The sequence below is a fragment of the Podarcis bocagei genome (genome assembly GCF_964188305.1).
Source record: "Podarcis bocagei genome assembly, chromosome: 10".
Lineage (NCBI taxonomy): Eukaryota > Metazoa > Chordata > Lepidosauria > Squamata > Lacertidae > Podarcis > Podarcis bocagei.
This window is the reverse complement of record NC_138135.1, coordinates 65308280-65333474: the sequence shown is the minus strand read 5'-3', so window position 1 is coordinate 65333474 and position 25195 is coordinate 65308280. Positions and strand designations below refer to the sequence as shown.

The 25195-nt window shown below is 42.3% G+C and overlaps 1 protein-coding gene and 1 long non-coding RNA gene across 2 annotated transcripts in view; both read left to right on the top strand.

Moving 5' to 3' along the window:
- The window catches only part of LOC308596618, a 70111-nt gene extending 47908 nt beyond the window's left edge, over window positions 1–22203 (top strand). Inside the window, exon 4 of the long non-coding RNA XR_014012570.1 lies at window positions 22193–22203. This is a non-coding gene — a long non-coding RNA (uncharacterized lncRNA). The remainder of the gene's footprint in view (window positions 1–22192) is intronic.
- On the top strand, window positions 1262–18813 carry CRELD2 (cysteine rich with EGF like domains 2). Its single transcript, XM_081211806.1, has 10 exons — window positions 1262–1481; window positions 2397–2479; window positions 4533–4643; window positions 9114–9205; window positions 10728–10904; window positions 12552–12647; window positions 14539–14622; window positions 16102–16197; window positions 16640–16780; window positions 18278–18813. Exons 1-10 carry the CDS (start codon window positions 1317–1319, stop codon window positions 18328–18330), a joined length of 1098 nt encoding a protein of 365 aa, XP_081067932.1. The 5' UTR covers window positions 1262–1316; the 3' UTR covers window positions 18331–18813.
- Window positions 22204–25195: the final 2992 nt, after the last annotated feature.

Here is a 25195-nt window from a genome sequence, read left to right as displayed (position 1 = left end):
TATTTCAAAAAAGTAAAAAAATCAGCACAGAGTTGTGGAGCTATTATTATTATTATTATTATTATTATTATTATTATTATTATTATTATTATTACTAGGGGAACCAAAGATCTTGAGGTTGTTTTTTTTTTAGTAAAAGCCAGAAGGATTTGGGGGTTTTGGAACTTTTTCAGGTTATTTTCCGAGGCGATTTCCAGGACGTATGGCATCCTTTGCATTATCAGCAGCACGCTCTACCAGGCACCCCCAACCTTCGGCCCTCCAAATGTTTTGGACTACAATTCCCATCATCCCTGACCACTGGTCCTGTTAGCTAGGGATCATGGGAGTTGTAGTCCCAAAACATCTGGAGGGCCGCAGGTTGGGGATGCCTGCTCTAACCCACTGAGCTATCCAGGCTATGGAGACGTTAAGGGTCAACATTTCCCCCCTGTCTCTTTAAACCTCTTTTTAAAAAACATGTTTATGCCTGCCATGATAAATCGTAGGATTCTTAGTGTTGCATGGGAATCTAATAGTATGGCGATAGAGCCAGAAGCTGTGGAGAAGGGCAGTTTAGAGAGCTCGCTCCCTGCACCATGGCAAATCATCGCAAATCAACTGCTAAGTAGAGGTCAGAAGGCTTGGGCGCACCATGTGCTTTTTCCTTAGCGTTTAACTAAAACAAATTAAATTAAATATAAATATAAATATAAATATAAATAAATAATAAGGATAAATAATAATAGTATGCATAAATAAATAAATAAATAACACAAACCCTCTCTTTACACTTATTTTTTTATACTTTGATGGTTAGACATACCGCTGCCCAACCAAGCTCGAAATTCCGTTTCGTTTCCTAGGGATGAATCTCTAAAAAAAAAAAAATCCCCGGTGGGGCAGGGAAGGGATCTAAAGCAGGCACCCCCCCCAACTCAGCCCGCCACCTGCTTTTTCGGACTACAACTCCCATCATTCCTAGCTAACAGGACCAGTGGTCAGGGATGATGGGAATTGTAGTCCCCAAAAAAGCTAGAGGCTCGAGTTTGGGGGATGCCTGATCTAAAGGAACCCGGAATATACAAATCACGCGCGCGTCTTTCCATTTTTAGCTCTAGGGCCCTGCCCGTGCTTTTTTTCCCTTCCCTCCCGCCTCTTCTCTACGTGGGGCTTTCTCATTACGTCTCCCGGAGCGTGGCGGGCGCCGATTGGACCACGTCGCCGGGCGCGAGGGCGCGCCGGGATTGGCCGGGCCCCAGGCGCGGGATGCCGGCTTCCCCCCGTCAGAGGCGCTAAATGTCCCGCGGGCGAGGGGGAAAGGCTCGCGGGCGGCCATGAGGCGCCTTCCGTCGGGAAAGGCGCGCGGGGCTCCGCCGGGGTGGCTGAGCGGCGCCCTCGGGGCCTTCCTTTGCCTCGCCCTCGCAGCGGCGGCGGAGAAGGAGCAGCGGGTCCGTCAGGCCTGCGACACCTGCCGCGAAATCACGGAGCGCTTCAGCCAGGTGAGGGATGCTGCGACTCCTCAGCCGCCTCCTTTCCTCCCTTTAACATCTGCATTCAAATCATATACTCTACCACTGAGCTACAGTCCTCCATTTCCCAGCATTCAAAGGCAACATTTTTGAGATACCTGTCTGCCTAACGGTAGGACTGGCCCTGAAGATGCCTATAATTTCTTGATACGACTGTCATTGGTGGGAACCGAGGGCTCTGGCCACCAGGGCTGTTATATATTCTGATTTCCAGATGTGCTCGGAAACGTACTAGGAGTTATATGGTTGTTATATGGTTGTTATATGTGTTATATGGTCTCGGTGGCTGCTCCCAGTCACCAGTCTAGCTGCCACATTCTGGATTAGATGTAGTTTCTGGGTCACCTTCAAAAGTAGCCCCACATAGAGCGCCTTGCAGTAGTCCAAGCGGGAGATAACCAGAGCATGCACCACTGGCGAGACAGTCTGCGGGCAGGTAGGGTCCCAGCCTGTGTACCAGATGGAGCTGATAAACAGCTGCCCTGGACACAGAATAATAAGTTAATTATTAAACTTAAATAATAAGTTTATTATTATTATTATTTATTACTAGGTTCTAAAACACCAATAAAAAAGCCATAGGATGCTGCCTTATAATGTTCCATACCATTGGTTTATCTAGCTTAGTGTTGTCTACACTGTCTGGCAGCAGCACCCTGGGGTTTCAGAAAAGGGTGTCTTACCAGCTGCCCACTGTACTGCCCAGTGTGTGGAGCTTCTTAAGGGCAGCCAGTTTTGAAGGAATCCACTGGTCTCAGGGAGTTTTAGGTGGTATGTTTAGTGTTTTAAAAACTCCGTTATTAGTATCACTTACTAATCCAAAGTCTGTCTGGTTTTGCAATTGCTCTAGAAAATGAGATTGTGTCAAAATACTCTGTTTTTCAGGGTCTAACTGACACTGCAAAAAAGAACTTTGGAGGTGGCAATACAGCTTGGGAAGAAAAGACCCTGTCAAAGTATGAGTCCAGGTATGGTATGTGTATCTTTCTTTTCAATGAGGTCATATCCTTGTCTGCAGCTTGTAAAATAACTGGACTGGATGAAATAGTCTATGTCAGCAGGGGACATTTTTTCTGAGAGCAAAGTTAGCATGCTCTTATTTTAAGAATGTCACATTGTGACACATTTGATACTTTAGTCAAGCTCCATAATCTTAGTTTTGAACATATTGGCACCCTGCTGTTACTAGGTCATAATCGCACAAATGTCTTTCATGCATTTCTGTAAAAAGTAGAATATTGTTCTGGGTTAGGTGTTGAAAAAGTCTTTGGCCCAATTTCAGCATACATATCTGCTGATGTTCTCCCTCCTTCCTGGTTCTGTGTATTTTCTCCTTTTTGGCTATCTCTAACCATATTTTGCCATAACATCTGAAATGGGCAAAATAACAAGAACAACCACCCTTGAGGAATTGTGTCCAAATGTTGCAGAACATTGTTTTGAAGTGAGCTTTGAGCCCACAGTGTGGGGAACATAATAATAAATAATATTTTTTAAAAATGTCTATCCCATCCATCTTGCTGGGTTTCCCCAGCCCCTCTGAGCGTCTTACAACATGTATAAAAACTCAACAAAGCATCAAGCGTTAAAAGCAAAATATGCTATACGAGCAATAAAACAAACAAATAAATAGAAACCAATAATAACAATAATAAACAGTTTACAGTTATACCCAAATTTAAATAACCGCCAACCCCAACCAAACATTTAACTAACATCAACCCAAAACAAAACAGAGGAACCAAAATTAGAACTGTTGAAAACATTTTAGCCAGTTGCCCCAACCCAAGAATATCTTGGTTAATGCTAACCATAGTTTTCTTAATTCGGGTATCACAGCACACTAGATAGAGCGAACCAAGAATGGGAGAACTGAAGGGGAGGACCGCACAAATGCAGAGAACAGTCTTCCTGCTGGGACTTTCTACACAAATCCACTGAATTCCTGGAAGACAGCTTAAATTGCTTCGGCTGTTGTTCAAGGGCAGTGGTTCAGTGTAGTGGCAGTTCTGTGGACCAACTTTAAGGCAGGGACGAAGGAGAGAAAGGAACCTTTATAGCAAAGGTGGGATGCTTGTGACCCTCCAGACTCCCCCAAGTCCTAGCCAAGATGGTCAACTATCGGGGATGAACAGAGTTACAGTCCAACAACATTCAGTGGACCACAGGTTCTGCATCCTTGCTGTGAACCCTGAGCACAAGTTTCTCTGCAGGGGAAATACGAGTTGCTTCAAAGAGCCTGATCCAGGCCAGAGGGGATGTAGTTGGGAGCAGCAGTGGGGCAGGAAAAGAAGGGAGAACATGGGCTTACTCTTACATAGCCCCAGGCTTCCTGAAACCTTATTGCAAGGATTCAGAAGTTCCTTGTTTGAGAGTTCCCAGGTTCTCTTTCAACACATGCTCTGATATGAATGCTTATCTGTCCCTTTGGCATTTGCTAAGTATATTTCACGATTAAATATTCTATAATTAAAGCTGTAAAGCCACAGCTTTCTTTGCACTTGACCTTGCTGGGTGTATTTTGAGCTTCCTGTTGATTGCATATGCTGCACAAAAAATGCTTAATAATAATAATAATAATAATAATAATAATAATAATAATAATAATTTATTAGTATTTATACCCTGCCCATCTGGGTGGCTCCCAACAGAATATTAATAATAAGAATAAATAAAAAGGAATAAAAGATCAAACATTAAAAACTTCCCTAAACAAGGCTGCCTTCATATGTCTTCTAAAAATCAGATAGTTTGAGTCTGAGTAGTAACAGATTGCTTTGCTGATGTGCACCAGTAACGTATCATCTAAGACAATTTTGCTTAAATGTATCACTTTTACCCGGAGCAAAAGTTGGACTTTAATTTTGGAAAGTTTACAGCCGATGGAATAACAGAAATGAATAGTGACTCTAATATTCTTGACCCTTTTTTATAGAAATGTGTTTTCATTTGTAAAGTCAGTGCCCAATTAGAACTCATCAAAATAAACTGATTTGTCTTGGGTCTTTTTCCCCCATGCAGTGAAATTCGTCTTGTGGAAATAATAGAGAACCTATGTGACAGTAGTAACTTTGAATGCAACAACATGGTAGAAGAGCATGAAGAACATATAGAAACCTGGTGGTTCAAATGGTAAGAAAGAAACAAGGCAATATTTTTTGTTGTGTTGCATTCAGGATTGGATTCAAGAGAGGTGTAAATTAAAGAGTGGGTATAAACTTCCTGGAAAGCAATGTTAAATGCATTATTCACAAATTTTCAACCTGTGTCTTGATAAAACCAGCTTCTTGTATATTGTTAGCTTGGTAACTACTAATTTTACCAGATTCACTATAGTATTATTTATTTATTTATTTATTTATTTATTTATTTATTTTTAATTTATTTATTTACATACATACATACATACCCCGCCCACCTGGCTGGGTTTCCCCAGCCACTCTGGGTGGCTCCCAACAGAATTAAAAGCACAATAGAACATCAAACATTAAAAACTTCCCTAAACAGGGCTGCTTTCAGATGTCTTCTAAAAGTCAGATAGTTGTTTATTTCCTTGACATCTGATGGGAGGGCATTCCACAGGGCGAGAAGGCCTTCTGCCTGGTTCCTTGTAACCTCACTTCTCGCAGTGAGGGAACTGCCAGAAGGAGCTGGACCGGGTTGAACCGTGGGAGTGGAGATGCTCCTTCAAGTATACTGGGCCAAGGCCGCTAGTCATAAGTATATGCAAGGCTTGGTATTGCGTCAGGGTTTGTTCTTTCTCACAGTGATGATTTCAAAATACTTAAAGGCACTTTCGAAATCGTGCATGCTAATTGAGGTCCAAACGGGATTGGCGCTCTTGTTTTTCCACCTCAGCTAAAGCACAAGCAGACCAGGGTTTTATTCTGCAGACATCGATCCAAACAGAGGTGGGTCACAATGGGTGATACCACATTAGAGAAGTGTAAATTGCAGTAAGTGGGGAAACCATTCTCAGCTACATTTCTTTATTGATTTCTCAATCTGGCAGTTAGCAAAAGCATGTAAGTCAGATGGCTTGTTGTGTCGAGTTGCTGCATCCATAACAGGTGAACCAGTCTGAGCTTTTGCATGGCCAACATTGATGGTTGCCAGTCTCTGTTGAGCTAGCTTAGTAACTTGCAAGAAGAACCAATTTCATGCTTGAGTATCTTGTTGAAAGCATGGTATGGGCTTGTCTAGTAACCTTTAGGTTACCATTAATGTTGCCGATTAGTGCTGCTGTAATGCACATGTTAACATTCTAGAGCATTACTTAGTAGGATTCCATAAGGTTCTTATTAATTCCAGATCACTTCTGCTCAATTTGCTACTAAAGAAGATATTTTATCTAACTACCAGCCATGACAGCTCCACCAGGAATCAGAAGGGCAAGTTGTTCTTCCTTTTATGTAATCACTTAGCTTTAGAGACTACAAACCAGCATTCTACCTTCAGTTAAACCTGCACAATTTAACATTTTGTTCACAGAGAGTTTTATAAAACGCATACCTGCTTAACAATTTTGTGTGGGGTCCTTAGGATGAGAATGGGGATTCAAGTTAGAATTCAACTTGGTTCTTTCGAACTCGACGGGTTGATGAGTCAGTAAGGAATTTTTGAAAAGCACACATTTAATCATAAAGTAGTTTTGGTTCATCTTTTATGATAATCCAAGCCCTTTACCTCTTCCATTATGTCCAGATTATCATAAAAGATGCAGGAGGAATTGATTAATAATAGGACCCGGAAAGGGGAGGATGGTAGTCCAAGAGATTCCTTGGAATCTTGTTTTTATAATTTATGTTTGATATATCTTTGTCAAATTTTAAGTTGAAAAACCACGTAAATAAATTTAAAAATAAATAAAGTAGTGTTGGTTCAAAATAGGGAGGTAGTCTGACTGTGCTTAATACAGTTTGCGTGGTGCACACACATTCTTTCATATGCTAGAGTGTGTTGTGGATGTTATTTAAGCAATAAATCTAGAAAATTGTGTGTGTATAATGGTAACCAATAGTTCCATCTCTGTATAGGCTATTATCACCTCCAAGCATAACGTATGCCAAGGTGCCAAAGTTTGCAGTAGCTGACAAAATATCAGTTTGGTTGTCGAGATTCATATTAATATTTTCCTTCAGAAATTTCCCAAGTTTTCATCCTTAATGCAGAGTTTCTTGTGACATCTGAAAATTTGGGACATAGTTACCTGCACTTTTGATTGTGTTAATTAGATAAGGGAAAGGCTAATATTATTATTATTATTATTTATTTATTTATTTATACGCCACCCTTCTGGCCATCTTTGATGATGAAGTTGTATCAACTTGCAACTATTGTTCTTTGGTAACATAGCATTCCTACAAATGAGTGATCAGCCCCAAACACAGCATTTGGCAGATATTTATTTTTATTTTATTTTTTAAAAAAGCCTTGTTACATTTAAGAACAAGCCAGACACATCTCAAAATGTTCAAGGCATCCTAAGAGAGATCCTTACTTCTGTCCATTCATTGCTGCAAAATAACTGAAGCCATATGAATTTAATGACATGAGGGAGAATATTTGTGACTATTTCTTAACCCACAGACATGAAACATAAAATGAGACTTGCATAGAGGGTTGTATCCAACTGAGCCATACTAAGAGTATCCGTTTGTTTTAGTCAGTGCTTTCTCAGATATGTTTTAGTCAGATACACCCCAGAATGCTTAATCTTTTTCTTTCCCTTCCATTTTTGCAAAGGTGTGAATCATTACTGTTCACTTTGATACTAGAACTCACTTAGCTACTATTATTCACTGTAGCTCTTCCCAGGGAATTGGCACTCAGCCCACCAAGCAGGATTTAAGCACCTCTCATCAACTGATGCATGGGGTTCAATACCAACCCCTTCCTGAATCTGGCAACCCCAGCCACCAGTGAATTTTGGCCTAACAATGATGATTTGGCCCAGTGATGAGGTTCTGGCCTTGAAATATGGCCTAATGATGAGCATCTGGCTGTGAAATTTGGCCCAACGATGAGGATTTGGCCCAATGATGAGGTTCTGGCTGTGAAATATGGCCTAATGATGAGGATCTGGCCGTGAAATTTGGCCCAGTGGTGAGGATTTGACCCAATGATGAGAATCTGGCTGTGAAATTTGGCTCAATGATGAGGATTTGGCCCAATGATGAGGATCTGGCTGTGAAATTTGGCCCAGTGGTGAGGATTTGGCCCAATGATGAGGATTTGGTCCAATGATGAGGTTTTGGCCGTGAAATTTGGCCCAATGATGAGGATTTGGCCCAGTGATGAGGTTCTGGCTGAAATTTGGCTCAATGATGAGGATTTGGTCCAATGATGAGGTTCTGGCTGTGAAATTTGGCCCAGTGATGAGGTTCTGGCTGAAATTTGGCTCGATGAGGATTTGGCCCACAAAGCCAAAAAAGCTTCCACAACCTTGATCTACACTGGCCAGCAGCAGATATCCAGGATTTAAGTCAGGGGGTATTCCTAGCCCTCTCTTGAGATGCCAGAGCTTGAACCTGGGAATTTCTGCATACAAAGCGGATGCTGTGTCCTGAGCCCTTCTCCCTCAGCCAAACTGCACCCTGGGGGTAAAGATGACTGTTCGCATTGGCAAAATACCTAGTGCTACATAGGAATGCCACCATAGGAATGTTTGCAATAGTGGTGAGCTTAACATAGCATCTCGGAGCCTCTGATGGCTCAGGCAAAACCAGTAGTGTATTGAAGGTAAGTGAGACAAAGCTGACCAAAGCAGGCTGCCACTTTTAGCTTTCTGCTTCCATCACAGATCTTCTGTTTCAATTTGAAGATGTGTTTGCTTGACACGCTGGACTGTTTGGTGGCTGATATATCTAATTTAAGGTTGCAAATGCTGAAGGTTGAGGTGATAAAGCTGCCCATGAAACCATTTTCACCACACTCTTCCAAAATCCAATGCCTCCTCTTATCTTGAAAAGTGCCACTTCTCCTGCAGAGAACAGGGCCAATTTTTAGGAGGGCTTTTCTCCCCATAGGAGGGGAATGAGGAGGTCTGCTCTCTGGCTGAGTGTTTTCCTACTTGTGGTGTGTCTTACCTGCCTAGCTACATGTGGACCATATATGTTTATGTGTGTTGGATGTGCAATTTTGCACTGGCTAACCCAGTGGTTAGGTACCTCTGTCTTAAAAGGTGTCTGTCTGGTTTTTTTTTGGTGTGTGTTTTTTCAGACACCCCAAGTTGCCCTCTCCACCCTGGGCACACCAAGAGGGGAAGGGAATACTTCTTGTATTTCTATTGTGACATCAGTTGGTGGCCTCTTGACCTCCACTATAAACCTGGGAGCCAAGTTTCTTATCATGAAAGATTCTAGAAGGTGAAAAAGTACCAGATCAATCATAACGGACAATCTAATATCACTGGCTATGCAAATTTATTGCGCACTGTACCTGCTTCCCCATCTAAACTGTCCGTGACAATATTAATTGACGTTCTCTAGAACTTTGATTTCAATAAGTTCAGACTAATGATAATAATACAATCGGATATGAACAGAACTCTTACCTTCTGTTCAAGAAATACATTTTTGTTTTGTTTGTTTGTATTTACAGGAAGAAGAAATCTCCTGATTTGTTTAAGTGGCTTTGTATAGAAACAATAGGAGTTTGCTGTCCTGCTGGAACACATGGTCCAGACTGTGTTGGTAATTAAACGACAATAATAAAATACTGGTGTGTCTTTAATCATACACAGAAGCTTTCATTTAGTTCTAGCCTTTTACTATCATTGATTAGGTAAAGGTAAAAGGACCCCTGACCATTAAGTTCAGACTCTGGGGTTGCGGCGCTCTTCTCACTTTTATTGGCCAAGGGAGCTGGCGTAGAGCTTCCGGGTCATGTGACCAGCATGACTAAGCCGCTTCTGGCGAACTAGAGCAGTGCACAGAAATGCCGTTTACCTTCCCGCCGGAGCGGTACCTATTTATCTACTTGCACTTTGACGTGCTTCGAACTGCTAGGTTGGCAGGAGCAGGGACCGAGCAACGGGAGCTCACCCCGTTGCGGGGATTTGAACCGCCGACCTTCTGATCAGCAAGTCCTAGGCTCTGTGGTTTAACCCACAGCGCCACCCGCATCCCCAGATCATTGATTAGTTCGATTCAAAATGCAATAGAAGGTCTCGGTTTCAATAGCCAGCATCTCCAGGTAAGGCTGGGAGACGCTCCCTGCCTGAAACACAGGAGAGCAGCTGCTGGTCAGTTCAGACAGTACTGAGATAGATGGACCAGTGGTCTGACTTGGTATAAAGCAGTTTCCTAAGTTCCTATAGCTAAGTCTGGTGATGTGATGGTGGAAGAAGAAAGCTACTTCCGTGAGCTGCAGTTCTACCAGCAGACATACGGAAGGTGCCTAGTAGGCCATTTTATTTTTTCAGTCTCAGTGATACTGATGTAAGAGGGAAAGCGAAAAATGGCTACGGGGGGGGGGGTGCCGAGGAGGGAGCGGTTACCGCCAGTTTAGAAGTGCAGAAATGGTGTATGACGAACATGTGCTTTGGGTTATTGGCTCACACAAGTGGATCGGCTACTTGGGGCCTTTGTTGGGTCAGTAACAAGACTGTTCATAGAGAATGTGGCATCTCAAAAACCAACAAGTTATATTGTGGCATAGGGTGTTATTGCTAGGGGAGTCTCTGCATCAGGGCACAGTTCGTTGAAAAAGTTGAGCTAAGCTGAAAGATCCACAGAAAGTTTGGCACCGTTCAGAGGGGTTTGGAGAGGCAAAAAACCAAGGCATTTTGGGAGGGGATGGGAGAAAAATCACAACATGTTCAGTCCACAGAGGGCTCACTGCAGCAGTGTTAGCTGCAGAGGTTTTTCATCCCCGCCCCATTCTTCTTCTTCTTCTTCTTCTTCTTCTTCTTCTTCTTCTTCTTCTTCTTCTTCTTCTTCTTCTTCTTCTTCTTCTTCTGGCTGCTGTGGTGGTGCTCCTCCTAAGCAGCTCGCCACCCATTTTGTGGGGGCAACCTGCAAATGGGCCTTCAAAAGTAGGGACAGAAAATTTTCAGCACAGCTTTAGTTAGAAGCAAAGGGAAAAGCTTTTTGTGAAGAGGCTTGTGAATGTTGATCAAGAGGCGGCAGCGAGAGAAGTGGCCATGGGGAGAAAATACTGTTCGGCTTCATTTACGTGAAATTCTTAAACTTGCTGTTTTTGTGTTAATTTAAGCTTGCCGCGGGGGATCAGAACGACCTTGCCACGGAAATGGCAACTGTGCTGGAGACGGCACCCGAGGTGGCGATGGATCCTGCCACTGTAAAAGGGAATACCAAGGAGAATTTTGTTTGGACTGCTCTGACGGCTACTACAACTCTCACCGAAATGACACACATTCTGTTTGTACAGGTATGCCTACATGCTTTACATTTGAAGCCTTTATAATGGTCCGGAGAACTGTAATTGCTTCCGCACAACAAAGCGGACTTTGGACTGGAGTTTCTCCAGGAACATTTTGCTTTGTTGTGCGAGAAGCTGTTTGTGAGCTGGCATGGGAAAAGAAAAGTCAGAAGTCCCGTTAAGATACGACGCGGAACCGTGGGCATGCCCAATTGCTTGCAAGATTCCGGGCAGTGCTTTTTACGGTTAAATTGTCGCTAAATATTTCTGAACTTTCTATATTTCAATCCAGGAGTGTTCCGTGAGGAGGGTCGGTGCCATGCTGCTGGAGCCACTGCTGCTTACTAGCAGAAGGAGGGGCAAGCTGGCAAGGGAGGTTGTTGCTAGCCAGGCACGACTGTTAGTCTAGCTCTCTCCCACTGATGTGTCTTCACAGCACCATATCAACCCTCTCCCAGTAAGTGGCACCACCTCTCTCCTCACTGACTGCTCCCGATCCACATCCCAAATTAGCTAGAACGAGCACAGTCCATGGAAAGAAGATAAGGTCCCTAGCAGAGAAGAATGACAGGTCAAGTTGATGGACTATGCCAAAGTGACAAGAATCAGAAATCAGGAAGGCCAAAATTTTAATAAGGAATGGGGGAAATTTATAATCTATCTTAAAAACCATTGTAAACAGCTAAAATCATTGGCGGGATTGGAATAACACTTGTAGTTTAGTGGTGAATTTTGGAAATACAGTGGAACCTCTATTCACAACCAAAGTCTGTTCTGGAGGGCCTGTACTTATGGCGAAATGTGTTGCTGGTAGAAGCGCCATTGTGCACAGGCGCATTCGGCGGCAGCCTGCTTCTGCACATGGGCAGACAGTGGCAGCCGTTTCTGCGTGTGGGTGAATCGCAGCAAACCCGGTGTTTACTTCCGGGTTTGCCATGGTTGCGACTTGGAATGGGCCTAACTAGAGCAGGACATAAACAGAGGTTCTACTGTAATGGAGATGCAAAAGATTTGGATTATTATAAAAGATGCAGGAGGAAATGATTAAGAATGGGACCCACAAAGGGGAGGAGGGAAGTCCAAGAGATTCATTGGAATCTTGTCTTTATGTTGTATGTTTCTGATTGTAAAAATTTATTTTGAAAAACCAAATAAATGAATTCATTAAAAAAGAACAAGCGCAGTCCTATACTTGTCTACTCAGAAGTAAGCCTTGTTGAATTCAAAGAAGTGAGAATAGGATTGTAGCCGTAATCTCACTTTGTTCCGTCAAAGCCAACCTGTTTTGCTAAAGTGGAAGAAGAAACCCGTCCTGCGTATCTTGTTGATCAGAACCCAAAAACAGTGAAGTCATTATTTGGGTGATAACCTGATAGCCTTTTTCAGTTTGCATGCTCACTACTTGTTCCACTGCTTTTATAAGGTAGTGCTTTATGTAACTTCGTAACGTTCCTACTTATTTTACCACGCTAATTAAATAACATGCCAGGATGTGCAAACATTTCATGAGCCAATTTACATGCAATTATTTGCGTTATCGATGCCTCTGACGTAACCCTAGAATCAGTTTAACTATATAACGTAAACCTAGATTCAGTTTTAAATGTGCTCACCAGGATCTGAAATGAAGTCTTGAGTCTTTTTCTGTCTTCACAGCTTGTCATGATTCGTGTAAAACGTGCAGTGGAGCAACAAACACAGACTGTAAGGAATGTAAAGAAGGTTGGACCAGAAATGAAGATGCCTGTGTGGGTTAGTAAGACATCCAATAGAAAACAAAGTGTTCAGTTTAGAGAAGACCTAAGACCTAATATATAATATGTAACATGTTTATAATCATACACATGTAGATACTTGTCTTTGTGCCATTTCTCTCCCCCCCCCCCCCGGCATCTTAACTGAAAGTTAAACAGTACATACAGTCGTACCTTGGAAGCCAAACGTCTTGGCACTCGAACGTTTTGGCTCCCGAACGCAGCAAACCCGGAAGTGAGTGTTCCGGTTTACGAACGTTCTTTTGGAACCCAAACGTCCGGTGTGGCTTCCAATTGGCTGCAGGAAGCCGCACCTTGGTTTCAGGACGTTTTGGAAGTTGAACAGACTTCCGGAACGGCTTCCGTTCGGCTTCCAAGGTACGACTGTAATTATACATGCACTAAACATGGGGAGACAAAAGAAAATCAGCACCCATGTAGAAGGGAAAGTAAAGGACTTTTTCTCAAGCAGAGATGCATTTACATAGATTCAGCTGCCGGGTTGCAGAACACTGTTTTTATCTGTTTTTAGCCAGTGTGGTGTAGTGGTTAAGAGCGGTAGACTCATAATCTGGTGAACTGGGTTCGATTCCCCGCTCCTCCACGTGCAGCTGCTGGGTGACCTTGGGCTAGTCACACTTCTCTGAAGTCTCTCAGCCCCACTCACCTCACAGAGTGTTTGTTGGGGGGGGGGGGAGGGAAAGGAGAATGTTAGCCGCTTTGAGACTCCTTTGGGTAGTGATAAAGCCCCACTCACCTCACAGAGTGTTTGTTGTGGGGGAGGAAGGGAAAGGAGAATGTTAGCCGCTTTGAGACTCCTGAAGGGGAGTGAAAGGCGGGATATCAAATCCAAAGCGGGATATCAAATCCAAACTCTTCTTCTTCTTCTTCTAAACAAGTTTGGAGCTGGGAGGACTTCTCCGATCCAGGCTTACAGCTGTTGGTTTCAGTTTGCTTTTTAACTAGTTGGCCCACTAAATTATTGGTTGACCCTCCTGATTTTGTTGCATATGAAGGGGAAGATTACAGAGGACTGTTGATTCCTGATGTGCCTTTTGTTTCACTGAATCATGTCAAGGCTGTTATCTGCCACCTCTCCGTCGAATGCCAAAATACAGCATTTCCAATCGAAAGCAGTTAGAAAAATATATCGACAAATTCAAATAACAATCAGCCGTTCACCAAGGATGGCATAGTATAAATGCAAGGGTACGGTTAAATAGCGCAATCCCCACTTAACTGCATATCAAAAACAGAAAGCAAGTGCAAAGTCAATGAATGAAAAAGGTAAACTACCCCTTGCTACTACTAGTCTCCTTTGCGAAGCTTCATTTGAATCTGAGTGAGGAACCTTTGGCTTCACAGAATTTGGCAGATGGAAAGGAAAGGAAAATCACGTCATTTCAATGCCATTTGGAAAATGGGTTTATCATGGAATTGCAGAGTTGGAAGCGCCCCCCCCCCCAAGGTCATCAAATCCAGCCCCCTGCAATGCAGGAGTCTTTTGCCCAACATGGGTCTCGCCCCTGAGATTAAGAGCCTAGTGCTTTACGGACTCATGACTTGAAAAGATACATTTTTGGTGAAGTAATGCATACCATTGTAGGGGTCAGAATAGGTCACGTGCAAGGGTAAGAAGCTCATGGTTTTCCTCTTATTCATCCTCTGATTTCCTACATTCCGTTCTAGCCTGTGCAAATCACGGTCTCCAAACAATTTGATGAGGCTGAAGTGGGAAAGAAGAATCAACAGCCCTCCCCTTATATGCATAACAAGCGCTTTCTGTTCATGAACAGATCTCTTTGGATCCAGACATCCCCCCTGCCCCCTTTGAAGCATTCTGTTCATATGGCAATGCTAACTTTCCAAATTTATGTTCACCTTTGCAGATGTGGATGAATGTGCCGTAGAAGAGTCTCCGTGCAGTACGGACCAATTCTGCTTAAACACAGAGGGCTCTTTCTCCTGCAAAGGTTTCCTTTCCATAAATCTATATATCTAACCTTAAGTTCTAGCTTGCTTAATTATATAAGAGCTGAAACAAATGTCAGATTTGTTGCGTGAAAACCACCGATAGATGTTCGTGTTTAAAGAAGAGCTTGTTACGCTTCCTTTGGCATAAATGGATGTACAGTGGTACCTCGGTTGTCGAACGTAATCCATCCCAGAAGACCATTTGACTTCCAAAACGTTTGATAACCAAGGCTCAATGGGCGATCGGAAAATTACATTGAAAAAATAGAGAAATACGCCTCGGGAAGCCATTCGACTTCCAAGGTGCGTTTGAAAACCGAGGCAGTTACTTCCAGGTTGTCGGTGTTCAGCTTCTGAAACGTTTGGCAGCCGAGATGTTCAACAACCGAGATTTGACTGTATATACTTTCTGGGTTTGGTTTGGAATGAGGTGTAACTATGGTACATCTCAAGTGGGATGCTTGTTGTGGCTTCCCCACCACCCGAAATTGTGAATCTTAGTGTTTGTCCCCAAGTAGAAAACTACACGGAGAAATATAATACGTGAGCTACATGGATACACTATGTTGTGATTCAGTGGCTCTGGGAAATGTCTCTGCAATTGCAGGAACCCTAGTAATGCAATTGTGTAGCAACACTCCTCACATTTAATTTCTGCAGGTAGAATTTGATGTCACACTAAGGTGACAGCACCCACATTTCCACTGGCCAGACAGAACAATTTCCCCTCTCTCCTTGCCGCGTGCTGCTCTGGGGGTTCCACCTCCAGAGCGCTCAGAATGTGTCTTCATGGATATTGGCATCACCAGGGAGGGGGAAGGAATGCAGCTAGAAAGCGATCCTTAGTCAATAATTTGGAGAGAAAGGAAAAGGCACCCAAATAGGGGATAATGATATGATAGAAGATAGAAGATAATGAGATCTCAAAAGGAAAGCAAGGAGTTAAATATATTAGTTGAATTGTGGCCATTTTTCCATTGACGAAAGTAGTATTGGAAAATTAGCAGAAAGGTTTTTGTAACGTTGTTGCTTCTAACTTCATGTATATTTAGTTGGCTAGCAGTGTTCACAGAAAGCCGAAAGGTTAAACGGCAAATATCTAGATATAAGAGCATTCACACAGGTACCGTTCTTTCTGGGGTTTGTGTAGCTTTGCCTCAAGTCTTGAATGTAGCCGTTATGGTCTTCCAAGTAATGTTACTGCTTGCCTAATTTGTACATAGACATTTGTTGTTTATTGGTTAGATTTCTTACTGTCCTTCACAATCCCTTTGCAACAATATATTCATAGCATTCAATACAAGCTTAAACGGGTTTATAAACTTATGAAAATAAGTTAAAGGATTCTGTACGCAAAGTAGCACCATGTAGGTTAAACGCAATAGGTGGGTCTGACAAAAATTAGCTTCAGTTTGTTCTCTAAGCAAGTTTTCACCTTAGTTTACAGTGATTTAAAGACGTTCCATTTTATGTTTCAGCATGCGATCGGGGCTGCTTGGGATGCACAGGAGAAGGACCCAGCAAATGTAAAAGCTGCATACCTGGCTATGAAATGAAAGATGAAAAATGCACAGGTTAGATTTCTAGTTTTCTATGAAAGTCAGAGTCAAGACACAACTCTAAAAGTCCGGGATTAAAAAAAAAAGTATTTAACTGCCACCAAAAAGGCAAAAATGTGTTCCTGATTTCCAGAGAGGAGAATTTCATAAGTCATTTTAAACAGATTCTGTATGCTTGAATTTTTAATTCCTACAATTCAAACGAGGCCTGCAGAACACAAGTACTCCTATTTCTTTGTGTTTGTATGTATGTTTATTGATACCAATAAACAACAGCTGACTACAGTTCAATGATTATCGGTGTGGAAATTGCGTCATTCTGTATAATCTTTGTTGCTGCTTGTATATGTGAGCAAATAAAGTAAAAGAAACTGAACGTTTGTATTAGAACATTTTCATCCGTGTGCATTTGCACCGAATTAAACTTTTCGCGATACTCTTTCCCTTTTTGAAATAGATGTAGATGAATGTACCTCGTCCGAAAAGGTGTGCGTAAGAGAAAACGAAGACTGCGTTAATACCGCAGGGGGTTACAAATGTGTCTGTTCCGAGGGTTTTCAAGATGAAGATGGCTCTTGCGTTGCAATGGTAAAAGGAGGTCAGTGGCTGTTTGTTACCGAAGGTTTTGCGGGCTGTTGGTAGGGGAATGTAGCAAATCCAGTGTTAATTGCACAACTGCTGCTGCATAATCATCTCAGCCTCCCTTGCATTTTCAATCACCGTTCCCCAGCCAGATCTATCCTTTCTCATTTTGATTCTTAAGCATATTTTGCATCATTGGTCCAGTGTGATGTCGTGGACTAGGATTGGTAAGGCTAACTTCTAGGTCTTCACCCAGCCATGAATCTCACTGAGTGACCTTGCACCAGTTAATCCAACCACCTTCACGGGTGGAGGGGGTGTTTGAGCATAAAATGTGTTGGGTTGCATCATGCACACTGCCCTGAGCTCCTTGAAGGAATTAGGATAAAAATATAGCAAATAAGTCCTCCCCATACACTTCTTTTTTTGTATAATTTTTTTTGTTTCACATTTTAGAATACTCATTTAAACCTTAAAATATCAATGACTTCCATTCTTCTCTTTCCATGGTTCATTTTAGATATCATAAATCCCTGCATATTTTGTTTAAACTAAACCATTCAGTATTCCATTGTTACATCCATTATTTACACTGTTGAATTTATCTTAATGCTGCCAACATTTTCCAAAGAAGTAGTAGTAGTAGTAGTAGTAATTTATTATTTATACTCCACCCATCTGGGCTGCTTCCAACAGAATATTAAAAACACGATCAAACATCAAAAGCTTCTCTAAACAGTACACAATTTTCACCCATATATTCAATAAACATTTTCCAATCTACTTTAAACATATGTTCTTCTTGCCCTCTTATTCTATATGTTAAGTCTGCAAGCTGCACATATTCATCAATTTTAGTTGCCATTCTTCTTTGGTTAGGACCTCACTCCTTTTCTATTTTGGGGCTAACAAAACACTCCTGATACACTTCTTTTCCTGACATCTGATTTGAAAATCCATTAATGGTTGGTCTTCATGGTCCAAAAAATTGTCAGATTGAATGGTAAGCCCCTTGTAGATTCTCAGCAGGGTCAAATTCTTGGCGCTCCTTTAAAAAAAAAGGAAATTTGGTTGCCTTCTTTTTTAAAAAAAAATAAATGTGCTAGATTTAGGGGGGATGCATGATGTGTTTTTTACCTGTGCAGAGAGCCTTTTCAGCCTGCCCCCCCTTTCAGCAGAAGCCCCCTTCCCCAGTTGGCAGAAACCTTCTGGAGTGGTATCCTGTGAACTTGAAGAGCCCCCAGGTGAGGGTTGCCCCAGCCACCCTGGGCAGCTTCCAGCAAATCATAAAATCACAGTAAAACATCACACATTAAAAACCTCCCGATACAGGGCTGCCTTCAGATGTCTTCTGAAAGTCTGATAGTTGTCTATTTCCTTGACATCTGACGGGAGGGTGTTCCGCAGGGCGGGCGCCGCTACCAAGAAGGCCCTCTGCCTCATTCCTGCCTCTTACAAATAATGTTAACTGTTTAGGTGTTTTGTTTTAACAAAGATGCATTACTTTTGACAGAAGAGGAGACGCCCGCAAATGTATCTTCGTCAGATGCCCATGAGGAGTTATGATCTACATTCCAAGACAACAGACATTGGTATCAAACCTTTAAGTTATTGGACCGAACAGCTGCTACCTGAGATGTAAATGGTATTAAATAACCTCAGGTCGCCAGTAAGATTCTCTCTGGAACTTAATGATGGATTGCCCTTTCAACTGCATTTCTTTGTGAAACATAAACAATTGTCACTTTTTATACCGCCACTGAACTACCTTAGTAGACATTGTTGGAGATAGATACTTCTTTGCCCTGGGTGTTTTTGGCTAAATTGAACAACTTATTGCCGAGTCCTGCAAAACATTGCTCCTTCTGTAAAAGAAAATGAATTGGCTAACTTAAGTACTTTTAGATCAGGATGGGTTTTCTACGCCCCGCGCTTGTCTTTTCGATACCAGCAAAAGGAGATGCTGTTTTATGGAAAAGGTTCCTCTTGCAAATGGGAGCTGAATGTCAAGTGCAGCATTCAATAAAGATTTATTTTGACTGCTTTGTATTTTGCGTGCCTTGCGTGTTAGCATCTGTTGCATGGGGGTGTGGGGAAATTGTTAGTTTATAGGTGAATCGACTTCTGCCTTAAGTCATTCTCCTGTAGAAATCAGCTGGTCTTTAAGAGAGAAGCCATCTTAATTTTTTGTCCCATAACTCTTCACCAAAAGAAGATTGTTTTTCTTTGCCTTGCTGTACAGCAGGGGTTGGGAAACTTTTTCTCTCGTGAGAGCTGAAGTCTGTTTTGGGGACCACATGGCAGAGGTGGGTGATGCTAAAATTGGCAGAGCAACAAATCCAGTTGCCCAGTAGGCCAGCTCCTGCAAACACTCGCATAATCCTCCGTAACCATCTAGACAAAAGGTATTTTCAAGAACGCAGGGACACTTGCTAACCCCACCAAAACACTTGAGGTGCGAAGGAGGATCAGGGAAGGGTGAGGAGATGCTTCAGTTCAATTCATGCAGAGGGCTTTGCAAAATTTGAAGAAAATGGCATACAACTTAGATTCACAGACTTTTAAAAGTGGTGAAGAGAACTCTGTGACTGTTTAACTACGAATGCACTGAACTGAATACTGGAGATCCACCTAGTGGCTGCTGGTTCTTCAACAGCTTTTAAAATGCTGCTGTTAATGCAGACGGATTTAGGAAATAAAATACTGCAAACATGTAAGCTTCAGGGCACTTATGCAACTAGGTGGGGGGTTTGGGTATGTTTCTCCTTTCTGAATGCTTGTGTTATTCTTTGACTTCACCTGTGTTGATGTCATCATGAGCTCTTAAGATATTTTCCAAAGAAAGGGAAAAGCTGGAAGGGGCGCAGTTATAATTTATTGCAAAAATATTAAAATCTTATTTGGGGAAGCTCTGGGGTTTTGTAACTTTACACCCCCCCCCCCCATGAAAAACAAAACACAGAGCACATCATTATTCCTGGGATTTCTTCCCCTAACACACACACATTTTTCTCTGATGTTTTAGAAAAGTCTTTTTTCCTCTCACTGGGAAAATGGGGACAATGTCATCTAACACGGTGGCTTAAAAAATGCTGGCTGCTTCAGAAATATTGTTTTTACTCATGAGCAAATTATAGATAGATTAATCGATCAAAATAGTAAAACTCATATGATTAATTGATTCCAATAAGTTTAAACTTTTTTTGTTCTGTCAACTGCCCTGAGACCTCTGTGTATAGGGCAGTATATAAATTCAGTAAGTAATAATAATAATATAATATGCTGTATCATATACAAGGGGTAGATAATTATAAACCTGAGTCCCTGCCTACAGAACTAAGATGCCCTGAATAAGAGAGTCTCAAGTCATACTTGCATTAATATCAGACTGCTTATTTAGCATGACCAGGTATGTGACACGTGGCCTAGGGCAAAGACTCCTGACTCCAGTGGTTCTAATCTCAAACTTTTCTCTGGACCACACTTTCAGAATTAAAATTTGCTAACACAACACTGGATTTCTAATTGATGAGAAATACATTGGAAAATGAAAAAAAAATTGGCAGTTCTTTGATTTAGAACAGAGAACGCAACTGCTTTATAATGTGATCATGGGACATCCAAAATGTTTAAAACAATGCAACTACGTAAGATCACGAATCATTCTGAAAATGTAATTATAAATGAGCCTCTTATATATGTACCGTAAGTACAAACTCAGTGAGAGGTGTGAGCTTGCTTTGGCCAGGTAATCTCATTTATATTGGGTCTAATTTGAGACATGCAAGCTCTCATCTCATCAACAAAGAAGCCTTTCTTTTTTTCCCCTGATCCTTCATAATTTGTTGAAACTCCCTGTTCACAACAATGTCGTGGAGAAGCACAGAAGAAAAGTCAGTGCTCTTGAAGAGAGGCATGAATTCTGTTTCTGGTTGTATATCCACATTGCACTGAAATGTTTAAATGTTTCTCTGATTGGCCTTGAATCTCCCCACTACACTTGCTATCCTTTTTCCTGCAACACACTTTGAGGACCGATATAGACTAGCATTCTGTAAAATATATTCAGCTGCAGAGACAGACATAGTTATACGTAGATTTGAGGGGATGCTGGTGGCGCTGTGATCTAAATCACTGAGCCTCTTGGGCTTGTCGATCGGAAGGTCAGTGGTTCGAATCCCCGCGACAGGGTGAGCTCCCGTTGCTCGGTCCCAGCTCCTGCCAACCTTGCAGTTCGAAAGCACGTCAAAGTGCAAGTAGATAAATAGGTACTGCTCCAGCGGGAAGGTAAACAGTGTTTCCATGTGCTCTGGTTTCTGTCACAGTGTCCCATTGCGCCACAAGCGGTTTAGTCCTGCTGGCCACATGACCCGGAAAGCTATCTGTGGACAAATGCTGGCTCCCTCGGCCTGAAAACGAGATGAGCGCTGCAACCCCATAGTTGCCTTTGACTGGACTTAACCATCCAGGGGTCCTTTACCTTTACCTATAAGTAGATTTGATGTGGGTGGCTCTGTAGAACTAGAAATTGTTTCCTCTTTTAGATGTAGTGAGCTTAGTCGTATCACACAGCCTTTTTCAACCTCACTCCCCATGTGAATAATGTTAAAACGGAAAAAACTGTCCCAAACTGAAAGCACCGTCCCATCTTTCTAAATCGGGTCAGCAAACTTTTTCATCAGGGAGCTGGTCCACTGTCCCTCAGACCTTGTGGGGAGCTGGACTATATTTTAAAAATAAAAATGAATCCCTATACCCCACAAATAACCCAGAGATGCATTTTAAATAAAAGGACACCTTCCACTCATGTAAAAAACATGCTTATTCCCGGACCGTCTGTGGGCCAGATTTAGAAGGTGATTGGGCTGGATCTGGCCCCCGGGCCTTAGTTTGCCTAGTAAAGGTAAAGGGGACCCCTGACCATTAGGTCCAGTCGTGACTGACTCGGGGGTTGCGGTGCTCATCCCGCATTATTGGCCGAGGGAACCAGCGTCCAGCTTCCGGGTCATGTGGCCAGCATGACTAAGCCGCTTCTGGTGAACCAGAGCAGCGCACGGAAACACCGTTTACCTTCCCGCTGGAGCAGTACCTATTTATCTACTTGCACTTTGACGTGCTTCCGAACTGCTAGGATGGCATGAGTAGGGACCGAGCAACGGGAGCTCACCCCATCGCGGGGATTTGAACTGCCGACCTTCTGTTTGGCAAGTCCTAGGCTCAGTGGTTTAACCCACAGCACCACCCGTTTGCCTACCCATGTTCTAAATGGTCTGCAGTGCAGCATTTGAGAGCTTTCAGCCACGAGAGGGCACCCTTCATCTCTTGCTAGCATAACTCAATGATTGAATAGTCTGTGGGGAAACCAGCAATATAGTTACTACAATGTAATAATGCTAATGATGATGATGTTTAGCCTGAGAAAGAGGAGACTGAGAGGACAGAGGATAGCCACCTTGAAATCTCTAAAGGACTTTCACATCGAAGACTGAGCAAGTTTGTTTTCTTCTGCTCTGGAGGTTAGTCCCCAGAAGAAGGCATCCAAAACTGGAAACCAAGCCGGGAACGGTTAAGGGAGTTGGGTATGTTTAGCCTGGAAAAGGGGGAACTGAGAAGAGAGATAATATCTATCTTCAAATATCTAAAGGATGGAGAAAGCTTGTTTTCTCCTGCTCTGGATGGTAGGACCCGAACGAATGGATTGTGCCCCGGTATGGACACAACTTGAATGCCTGGAATGGGGTTTGAGACCAATATTCATCAGGACAGGTGGATGAGAGGAAGGAAGTCAGTTTGCTGGTTTGAATTTCGAAAGAGGTAGGAAGAGCTGTGAACTTTAAGCGTCCTTGAGTCAATCTCCTGGTGCCTGGTGCAGGATTAACGACAGTGCTGCCTAGTCAAAGAGTGTGGCTGCCTCCAGTATGCAAATATTATGATGACAATTTAAACCCGAACCAGTAGATTCAAGTCACAAGAAAGGAGATTTCGACTCAACATTAGGAGGAACTTTCTGACAGCAAGAGTTGCTTCAATCACTAATATAGACACAATACATAGGCTAATAGTTGTTAGAGAATATATAATAGAATAATGATATCATTCAAATAGTGGGAATAAACCAACAAGAGCTCATATATACAGTGTAACAGAGAAGAACATAAAGCCGTATGTTAAAGATAGGTGTCAAAAGACAGTCTCACAATAGTCTTTAAAACGTTTCAAACAGAAGACCTCAAAAGTATCAAAAGTAACGTTTCTCAATAGTCTTTCAAAAGTTTCAATGGAAGACGTCTCAAAAGGACAGTATCTCTGGAATGATGCTACTGTTTTGTAATAGTCTTAATCAGCTGGAAACGTAAGATTCATGCTAAGGATCCACGCTCAGTGGAAAGTGTAGCTGCTGATATTTGCAACCCAACTGCATAGAACATATGAAGTAAATCTCAGGTGTTTGTAATAACAATATACTTGAATCTTATTTACATATTCCTTTGAAAAATATTGGGTATGTAAAGGTAAAGATACCCCTGACCGCGGACGACTCTGGGGTTGCTGCGCTCATCTCGCTCTATAGGCCGAGGAAGCTGGCGTTTGTCCGCAGACAGCTTCCGGGTTGTGGCCAGCATGACTAAGCCGCTTCTGGCAAAACCAGATCAGCACACGGAAATGCCGTTTGTTTTCCCGCCGGAGCAGTACCTATTTATCTACTTGCACTTTGACGTACTTTCGAACTGCTAGGTGGGCAGGAGCTGGGACCGAGCAATGGGAGCTCACCCTGTCACGGGGATTCGAACCGCCAACCTTCCGATCAGCAAGCCCTAGGCTCTGTGGTTTAGACCGCAGCGCCACCCGTGTCCCTATTGAGTATGTACCTTTCTATATATATTCTGTTTTGTATATTTTGTGTTATTATACAACGTGTATGCAGGTAGCTCAGTTTTGTTATCATTCATTGGTTATATGCCTTGTATTGTATTTCCAGCGGATGAAGACTATTACGAAACAGTAACATCATTCCGGAGATACTGTCCTTTTGAGGCTTTTGAGACGTCTTCTGTTGAAACATTTGAAAGACTATTGTGAGACTATCTTTGGACACCTATCTTTAACATACGTCTTTATGTTCTTCTCTGTTACACTGTACAGTGGTACCTCGGGTTAAGTACTTAATTTGTTCTGGAGGTCCGTTCTTAACCTGAAACTGTTCTTAACCTGAGGTACCACTTTAGCTAATGGGGCCTCCCGCTGCCGCCGCGCCGCCGGAGCACAATTTCTGTTCTCATCCTGAGGTAAAGTTCTTAACCCGAGGTACTATTTCTGGGTTAGTGGAGTCTGTAACCTGAAGCGTCTGTAACCCAAGGTAACACTGTATATATGAACTTTTATTGGCTTATTCCCACTATTTGAATGATACCATTATTCTATTATATATTCTCCAACAACTATTAGCCTACGCGTTGTGTCTATATTACTGTGGTTGGTTCTCATTGCAATGCAAGAGTTGTTTGACAGTGGAACGGTCTCCCTCGGGAGTTTGTGGACTCCCTTTCCTTGGAGGTTTAAGCAGAAGTTGGCTTGCCATCTACCACAGATGCTTTAGATGAGATTCCTGCATTGCAGGGGGTTAGACCTTCAAGCTATGATTCTACAAAGAATCTCAAAGGCTTGCCCTTTTCCAACTGAGGGGACCGGTTCTAGGAGGCTGTAGGAAGTGCATTCAAGAACAATTTGGACAACAACCCAACAGTATACATGTGGAACTTTACACTTGCAAATAATGGTTGTGGTTGTTTAATATTTTATTGGTATACCTCCACATTTCTAGGACTCTGAAGAAATAATGCATACAAAACTCTGCGGCTAATGGTGGCTGAAACAGCTCACTGGTAAGGAGAAAATATACATGGGCAAGTTTTGTGTGTGTCGGCTGAATTTCAACTCTTATAACCTGTTTTGTGGAAGCAATGTGAAGGTTTGGTTTGCATAGACAGCTATTTAAAACATTGGCAACTCCTGTTACTCACTGTTTAAACAAAGCTGTCTCTTTCCCAACTATTGCTCTAAAAACAATGTGCTGTTTCCTTGGTACAAAATCAATCTGCCATTTCGCAACTGCCTTTGGATCTCTCCACCCCTCTCCCCTTGGATGTTTGGAAGTTGTATCGTGTTACGTAACAATACGGTTCGCACTAGAAACCTTAAGGTTTAGCAGTTAAATTTGTTTGTTTCTTTTGAAATAATTTTTACAAGTGTAGAGCTACAACAATACCAGATGCATATCCATATTTAGAGATTTCTCTGAATCTCTAGACTTCCCACCTTCCCCTGCACAGATCCTATTATAAACCTTTTCAACTGCATATTATTTCATCATAATTTATTTAACTTTTTTTTCCTTTACATAAATCCATGGTTTGTTGTAGGTCCTTTTTAT